The 8,950-nt window shown below is 29.2% G+C and overlaps 1 protein-coding gene across 1 annotated transcript; it reads right to left on the bottom strand.

The window, feature by feature from the left end:
* Nucleotides 1-485: 485 nt before the first annotated feature.
* LOC125072274 (protein obstructor-E-like) lies at nucleotides 486-6,636 on the bottom strand. Its single transcript, XM_047682836.1, has 7 exons — nucleotides 6,506-6,636; nucleotides 4,649-4,735; nucleotides 2,827-2,940; nucleotides 1,908-1,972; nucleotides 1,552-1,690; nucleotides 913-1,126; nucleotides 486-605 (listed from the first exon to the last, which is right to left on the bottom strand). The coding sequence occupies exons 1-7, from the start codon at nucleotides 6,543-6,545 to the stop codon at nucleotides 548-550; spliced, it is 717 nt and encodes a 238-aa protein (XP_047538792.1). The 5' UTR covers nucleotides 6,546-6,636; the 3' UTR covers nucleotides 486-547.
* Nucleotides 6,637-8,950: the final 2,314 nt, after the last annotated feature.

The following is an 8,950-nucleotide window of genomic DNA, read 5'->3' as shown; positions in this document are numbered from 1 at the left end:
TGGTATGTCAATTTTATTTTTATGTATGCTGATTTATTTTTATTACTAATCGTAATTATTTGTACTTTTTTTTTTAGTTTAATTCTGTCTGCCGCCATGACAATAGAAAAGTAAATCGCGATTAAATCCGAATTAATTTGTGTTGATGTCCTAGGTGATAAATATATGTATGAAGTTATGTATGTTAAAGAAAACAAAGTTTTTTTTTTTTTTATGGTATAGGGGGCAAACGAGCAGGAGGCTCACCTGATGGAAAGCGACTACCACCGCCCATGGACATCTGCAACACCAGGGGGGTTACAGGTGCGTTGCCGGCCTTTAAGAAATAAGTACGCTCTTTTCTTGAAGGTTCCCAAGTCGTATCGGTTCGGAAAAACCGCCGGCGAAAGCTGGTTCCACAGAGTGGTTGTGCGAGGACAGTTCAATGCAGTTAAATAAATTTAGTAGATCAATATAGGAGGTCTTCAAAGTAATACAAGAAAATTATCCGTATAACTATTTATTTAAACTTTAACATTATTAATTAATTAAACTTATTATCTAATTGTTACGCCTTCTTCGGTGTCTTGTTTTTCTCAATTGGTTGGCCTTCATAGTAATTTTCACTGAAAAAAAAAACAATTAGTTAATTCGTTTTACCTCAGGAAGCATTAATGGCCGGGTATCATTAGGTTATTAGAAAAGTTTTTTTCGTTAAATACATAAGTGTTTAAGTATTTAAAAACGTCTATCTACATAAATACTAAATACTTAAATGTTTCCTTTTCCGAATAGCTTTGCTGAATTTTATAATATAAATAATATAAATATTATATACATGCACATTTACAATTTTTATTTTTTTAAGTTATATTACATATTTTTATTTATTGTTAATTTGAAAAAACATCTGAATTCTTTGTAATTTCTTACCATCCGGGAACCTTTTCGGCGTCATCACACATAAATGTGTCTTCGTTGTACACTTTTCCTGAGGGGCAGCTGCCTTTTTGGGGTTGGACTCCGTTACGGCAAATGTAGAACTTCTGGCAGTCTTCGGGATGGGGGAAAGTGGGGTGAGGCAGAGCACGTCCATTGGGCCCCATCACTTCACCATCGGGGCAAGAGAAACCATCATCTAAAACGTCTGTAACAATATATAAGAAAATATTTTAACAAATTCTTGTGATTACCTTCTAGTGTTTCTAGCCAAACTATAAAACAATATATTTTTAGAGGTATATGCATTACATTGATATTTACTGTATTCATGACTCTCTGGATCTTCATTTTGAACGTTTTATTAGGGAATTATTGATTGTTGTAATTGTCCGGCGAAAATTAAATAATTCGAATTCGAAAACACAAAAAAAATAAAACATACGATCGTTACATTAGTCTCATTAAAGTGAAGTTGAATAAAAAATAAAAATAGTAATAATAATACAAAGATTGCTTCGATTTAATTATTATTATGAATAAAAATTATGATATCATATTGATGATACGTGTGATTTGATAAATAATTTATTAATTATATTTTTTAAAATTGTATAAGAACTATCTGCGTACCCTTTGTAATCTGGTCGCATTGCCTTTGTACAGATTCTTTCCAGTCGCAGTTTGAGGATTCCTCGTCGAAGTAGAGGCCAGGAGGGCAAGGCAGCTCGTTGGGAACACCGTCCGAACAATAGTAGAATTTGTCACATGCCTAACATATTTAAAATATAGTTTTATATATAAAGTTTAGTTAGGTTAGTTTATTTTTAAACTAATAAAAAAAAAAGTTGCTCTAATAAAATAAATTTAAAAAAAGAATTTTCTCGATTGACAATTACATATGCCTTCGCTGAATAAGGTTTCGTCAGATCATCATAAAATTTTTAATATACGTGTTGCTGTTATATAAGCGATGACAATTAAAATACCTGAGGATCGGGGTGTTTGAAGTATCCGTTTTGCCTGGGGCAACCTTTCGTGGGCTTAGGTTCCTCTGAAAAGAAAATAGTTCAACTTTTATTTAACTAGTATTTGATTGATTTTAGCGACAATTTATATCTAATGTCAAATTGGAATCACTTTTTAAGTTCTACATAAATAACCAAATCTGTTGGTCCATATTTTGTTTTTATTTATTAAAACCAATATAAGGAAAATTTAGTTATTAAAATTACATAGAGTTCTTATGTTTTTAATTTGTTATGTATTACTTTGTTTTCTCAAAGTTTATTTTTAATTATTATTGTAAGTTTTTATTTAAAAAAGGGAATTGAAAGGAAGTTGAGTTAGTACCATTCTGGTTATAAAAGAATAAAGTTCGTTGGTGATGACGTGATGTTTCAATATACAACCATTACATAATAACTTTTCTTTAAATCAAGCTTTTGTACACTAATGCACTTAACCTGCGAGTAAGCTTTTACATGTATGGATGTGGCACATACATTTTGGCGATAGATATATTAGATGTACAAATAAATAATTGCATCATCTCTATAACCAAAATTTCTCTGCTCAGTCGGTTGGTTGAAACTGGTTTAAAATTTAGTTGCTAAATTTTACCCAAAGAGAAAGTTGATGTTAAATAAAAGCTTGTAAAAAGAAATTGTGAAATTATACTCAATCAAATCGGAATATTTATTAAAATTTTATGTTTAACACTTACTGCTCACAAATTGTATAAGATGTCATGAATCTACTACCCAATTTTTAATACCTATCTATAGTAGTAGTACCTTTGATTAAAATTCATCTATTCAGTGTATTTGTCCCTTTCGTTATAATTACCTTCTTTAATAATTAATTATTTTATAATATTTTTTACCTATTATGATTCTATATACTTACGCAGTTCTTTCCTGTCTCCACAGTCGACGTTAGAAGGAATGTCGCAGAGTTCCTTGTGAGGGTTTTCATCGGCGAAAACTAAACCGTCTGGGCAGAGCTTTGTTTCTGATTTTCCTGGAGAATAAACAAAATTCTGTGACATACACCGTGAGATGGATTTATTAATAGTTGCTAAATTTAACTTGACATATTTTCGCTGTTCTCTATCTTCATTATGAAAGTAGTAATAATTTCATCATTCTGTTTTGTACTGTTAATATTTACAAACTACATAAATATAAGCAGTATTTTTTTTTAAGAAAAAAAAAGTTAGTATTCACTGATGCAGTATACTCCAAACTATAAATTAACTTTAAATTATCAATAATATTTCAAGCACGTTCCTACGTGGAAAGCAATAATGTGATTTAAATTTTAAAATAAAGCGAGAAACAACACGAAAAAATCTGTAACAAAACGATGTTTTGTATTCCATTGTAGTGCTTTGTGCTTTCGCCGTATTCACTATTACTGTATTTTCTAAAATACATGAAACATATTAGTATTCGTTACAATACGCACGAACAGAAATATGTTAACATAACAAGAGAGCTGTAGATTATAATTTACGTAATACGTGAAAAGTTCTCACTAAAATAATGTCATAAATTTCTAGGGAAATTAATATTACATGCAATAATATAAATTAGTTGAGCAATACATTTTTCTGCTTATCTTCACTTGCGATCTAACCTAGAACTTAATTGCTAAGCTGGTATTGAGACCAGTGACCCTTGTTTGTAAAATTAATTCATATATGCAACGTGTAGGAATTTATTTCATACTATCTATTATTTTTTATGTCGATTTCATATGATATGTGACCTTGTATGAAATATATGCATATGACTGTATAACGACTATGATAATTAAGATTTGTATTATATTTACCCTTTATCTTAAGTTACGTTCAAGTGAAAGTGAAATGTAAACGACATAAAAAAAAAACATTTCGATATAATCTTCAGATAAACGTTTTAGAAATGACAAATTATTTGATATATATTTTTTTAATAAATACTATTTTTATACTATTATAGAATGTTCTTTTAAATAGGATACGTCTATGCATTAATGAGTTTTCGTGTGCTTAATTTGTGTTTATATTTCATCTTACGTCATCGGAGCTTGCATAGTTCAAATAATATTTGGACAACCCAAATATGTACACACATTAAAATAACATTATTCTAATGCAAATATGATATAACAACTACTCCGACGGCACCTCTGTTGAGTTATTAAAATAACGTAAAGAAGCCTACATATACTATGTCCCACGTTACGATAGCGTGATGGCAAAATACATAAACTTTCTCCAAATAGAAGATAAAACCCAACAGTGAGATTTTACGAGCTCGCTTAATATTATTATGATATAACAATAATCAGGATGGTTCTTGTAATTATCATAACCTTCTAAAGCCAATAAAAATGTTTTATCCTTGGCATTAACATAAAACTAAAAGTAAATTATATACTAAAACACATAAAACAAAATAAGTTGTTTATCTATTATGTCATTTCGCTACCGTATGTTCTATGGTTATAAATATTTATATAAAACGACGGAAAGTTTTATAACTTATTTGCATAAAACTTTCCGTAAATATAATATTAATAAAATTAATGTCATTAGTATGAAATTAGCCAATTGCGCGCTGTTAAATTAATATGTTAAATAATAATTAATGATACTGCGTGTGCAATCATGTGTATGAAGGTAAATGACATTTAAAGCGACATGTCAGAACCCGTTGACCTTTCGACACACGATACTAACCTCTGCTGCATCTGTAGTAAAGGTCACATTGGTAGGGATCTGGATAGAAGCCACTTTTATCCGGGCATTCGAAATCTTGGGCTGAAACTGTTCGAAAAATTATTTTAACACAATATTATATACATTAAAATGGTACAGTGATATGAGAATTTATAGCTTTGTATGTTTCTGCAAGGAAAAGCTTTATTTTGATAAGTTTAGCTTAGTAAAATAAATATATGTATATGTATCGTCATCTAAATGCATTAATCCATATTTAGGTTACAATTGAATTCAGCTTTCGACTGTAATTTGTTCCGTTAATTATATCGTTTATACAAAACGAGTAATTTAATAATTGCGAAATAAACGCTATAAAGTTAAACAATCTTGTCTTACATAGAAATATCAATTCTATTTATAAAAGATTCGATAACGATTATCGATATCGTAATAACTTTTCATTCGTTACATTTTAAAATATTAGAAAAAAAAAAATCATGATCACGATTGCCGAAAGTGCTCCAATTCACGCTACTTACACACAGGCCATTTAACACAATAACGCTACCTCATAGGTTTCGAAAATCCGATATACCGTGACAGCATTCAATAGTAAAATTGCCCTTGCAAAACGAACATTAAGAAATTACTAGAACATTTGTAAGGACACGTGAAAGGAGGACGATTGGTGTACATTGTTGAATTTACTATTATAATTAATAATATATATTTTGTCAAGTAATAATAGACTATATTTATTATTATTTCTTCATTTAAAACAGACACTATGCATTCTAAGTTAATTGTTTGTATATCTTTTGGGCATCATAAAAAAAATATTTTTTTTAGTTTATTATTATTAACCGTTTTATTATTATTCTACATTGACAATCAAATATCTTAAGATAATTAGAAATTATTTAAAACCTTTTCGTGTTTATAAATGAAAAAAATATTATTCCGGGTAAAGAGGTTACGCGATCTTATTCCGAGGTCTGCGGTCTAGAGTTCGACAGAGGAAGACAATAATGAGCTTTCTAAAATAATTCAATTTAAACAAATTATTTTTAAAATAAATAAATAAGCAGTTCAATATAAAACTCTTTTGTATAAATTGTTACGAAAATAAATCTTTAAGTTACAATAATTGTAGTCAAACTTATTTCAACTGCCTGAGGACATACACTCAATAATCTTAATACATAAATGAACTGTTCAAATGAGAGGGTGGAGTCATGTTTTAGAGTATATTTGACATTGATTGATAACATGAGATTACATTCACGAGGGAGAAAGCAATCTATTTGACGTAACATTATTACGTTACAGTTTAAACCTCTTTGTTTCACAAGTGAGAGTAACCGAGAGTAAAAAGAGTTTGTAATTTTGTAATAAATAAGTTTAATATAATTGTAACCACAGTCTGCAGGAATTCGCAACGCGTCCTTGGCTACTGTTACTTTCATAACCCTTAAATCGGAAAGGAATTTTCGTCTTATATTTAATATTTAAACGCCGTAGCCAGCAGCGTATATTATCTTGTAAATATGTATAGTTGTGACCGCAATGAAGCAATTCACGCTTTAAGCTTTTACTTCGTGTGGAGCTTAAAGCTGCATAAAGTTGGTCTTTGTCGAAACACTCATTTAAATATTATCGATACTACAGTTATATTATTTACATAAATTAATATATAAATTATTTACAATTCTTGACACGTTAAAATTTTATGATATACGAATAATTACAAATATTATAAAATGTAAGATTATAAAAAAAAAATAAAAAAAAAACAAATATCATCTTTATTTTTAAATAGAAGAACTTTCGAGATTCTAAAATTAAAACTGTATAAAAGTTAACTGAAAAACTTACCTAAAGCGCACACGGCGAAGATGACGAGTAAACTTCTCATCTTGAAGGAATAACTGATTCTAAAAGCTTAACAAAATATATATCTATTATAAATGCCCGGGTACACGTGCGGTTCCCGTGGAAGGTTGCTCTGTATTGCCTGTCGTGGCGCGCATTGTAACCGGCGCCGGCGCAGCCGAGTCTATAAACAACATTCGACGAAAGAGGCTGCTTTCCTACAATACTGGTTTTAAACTTTTATTGGTAAATTTTCAAACTTTGACTAAATATAGTATGTCAATTTAAATTTCACATTTAAAAATATTTGTGTTAGTGAATGCAATACTGATATTTTTTAAAGCAAACATATGTTGGTAATTATGTACTTGGTGCATTTTATTATTTTTATATACGTTTTCAAAAATTTACATTGGAATGGAGTTTAAAGTATTTCGTAAAAAAACAAGCAAAATATTTACTATTAATTAATTGTACTTTTGTGCATGCTTTCGTTTTCAATAAATGATCTGATTATGTCACATAGCGTGATCAAATTTGAACTGAAACAATTGAATAAACCAGTTTTAACCAGCTGAAATATTGGACAATTTTGATGTTTGTGTATTAAAAAAACGGACTTAATTTTGTTCACTCCAGTATGTGACTTTCACATATCTCAAAATATTTTTTTTTTTTTTTAAAAGTTTTTCAATAGATAATTATTTTCAAATAAGATCTCTCTAGAATCTTTCAATATTTTACTTTGCACCTTAGTTCGTCGAATGTTTTAATTATAAAATTCCTCTATATAATGAATGTATAACCGAAATAGACAGGAAAAAGCCACGTCGCATACGGTACGGTACCACCGCCTTAAAGACACTTCTATAACTAGCCTCGAATTTATTTACATCAAGGTCACACTTATGGCAAAGTTACTCGATAAATTCGTATTAAATACAAAATACCGTAGACATTATTGTGTATACAAGGTCAGCTTAAAATTATTTTTGTTATCTTAAATTAAGTGCCTGTACTGATAGGAAACGAGTGACCATTTAAAAAAAAACCCTGTTAGTGGAAACTAGTTAATTTAATTGAATTATGATGATGATGGTTGTGATGATTTGGGATATAAAAAGTTTCTAAGTTACTCCGTAGAACAGCACTCTTTTCCATAAATTAATATTACATGTAGTTATAAATCTAGTTTAATGTGAACCGTTATTAATACATTTGTAATTTAATTTAAATTATTCCTTTAAGAAAAAACCTACCTATACAACTTTTTGTAATTTTGGTTTCTTCGAGGTTATCATTGATTGATTGATTTTTGGCTTCGTGTTCACGGGCAACCGGCTTTTTTGGCGCATTGGGAAAAAGTTATTATTGTGTGAACACTTTAATTCCATCCGTTATCCTTGAATCTTTGAAATAAAATCAAAGTTTATAGTCAACAATTCAATGAAATTAAACATTTAAATACAAAAAATTACTATCTTTTAAATTTTATAAAAACATGAATTATTTTCAAATGACGGGAAACTATGAATCAATTTACAATTTTCAAGAAATGCACATTCAATTATTTCCTGACACAATTCAGAGCACATGTTCTGATTCACAATGAGTCATTCCTGGGACTCTTATAATAAATAATAACTTTTTCACAAACAATAATAAATCTTATGACGATATTAATAAAGTTCACATGACTATTTTCCGGTGACCATATGTTGTTGATTCTTTGAAAAGACAAAGTTGCCACACCCGGACTTCGCGTTTCCAATAAGCTATTGACACTTTTTCTCATTATCCATACCTATGTAACTATATGTAGAATATGTGTGATGAAATGTTTTTATAAAGTACCTTTAAATATAGGTTTAATAGTTCCATGAAGAAATAAAATAAAGGATGTGTAAACAAAACTCCGATGGTACTTCCGAGAAAAAATAATTTACTAATAAAATGTTTGGGATTTAATTGGTCGTAATTATTTTTTGATGTATATTATTACTTATGGGAAGAAAATACTTCTATTGATCAAATCAAACATATTGAAGGCTTATTCCTTCCGGGTAAAAGGGGAAGGGAGCCAGCACAATTATAGGCAAAAATAATTACATCTTAGATTGTGTGTTTGGTGGTGAATTGATAGTGTGACGACTGGCTTATGTTTTTCTCGGGGCAATGCCTATTGGCATGTATATGTAGATGTGTATGTTTAATTATGGTTACGTAAATTATTATGGGCGGAGAGAAACAATTACTAGGTGGAACCCATTTGCTTTAAATATGTAACAATATTTTAATTACAATGAGATATTACGTTGTATGTGTGTATTTTTTTTCTGAGGAGAGAAATGAAAAAAATATATATCATTAAAATTCAATTAAATGAAACATTGAAAATCTTATTTAACGTTAAATATTTAAAATTGTCCCCTGTTTATGTTATTTATA

Source organism: Vanessa atalanta, chromosome 2 (assembly GCF_905147765.1).
Source record: "Vanessa atalanta chromosome 2, ilVanAtal1.2, whole genome shotgun sequence".
Classification (NCBI taxonomy): domain Eukaryota; kingdom Metazoa; phylum Arthropoda; class Insecta; order Lepidoptera; family Nymphalidae; genus Vanessa; species Vanessa atalanta.
This window is presented reverse-complemented; position numbering and strand designations above follow the sequence as displayed.

Coding starts and splice junctions, on each gene's coding strand:
- LOC125072274 (XM_047682836.1), bottom strand. CDS start 6,545: ATGAGAAGTTTACTCGTCATCTTCGCCGTGTGCGCTTTAG. Junction 2,941..4,648: donor TTACTACAGATGCAGCAGAG/GTTAGTATCGTG, acceptor TTTATTCTCCAG/GAAAATCAGAAACAAAGCTC. Junction 606..912: donor GCCGAAAAGGTTCCCGGATG/GTAAGAAATTAC, acceptor TTTTTTTTTCAG/TGAAAATTACTATGAAGGCC.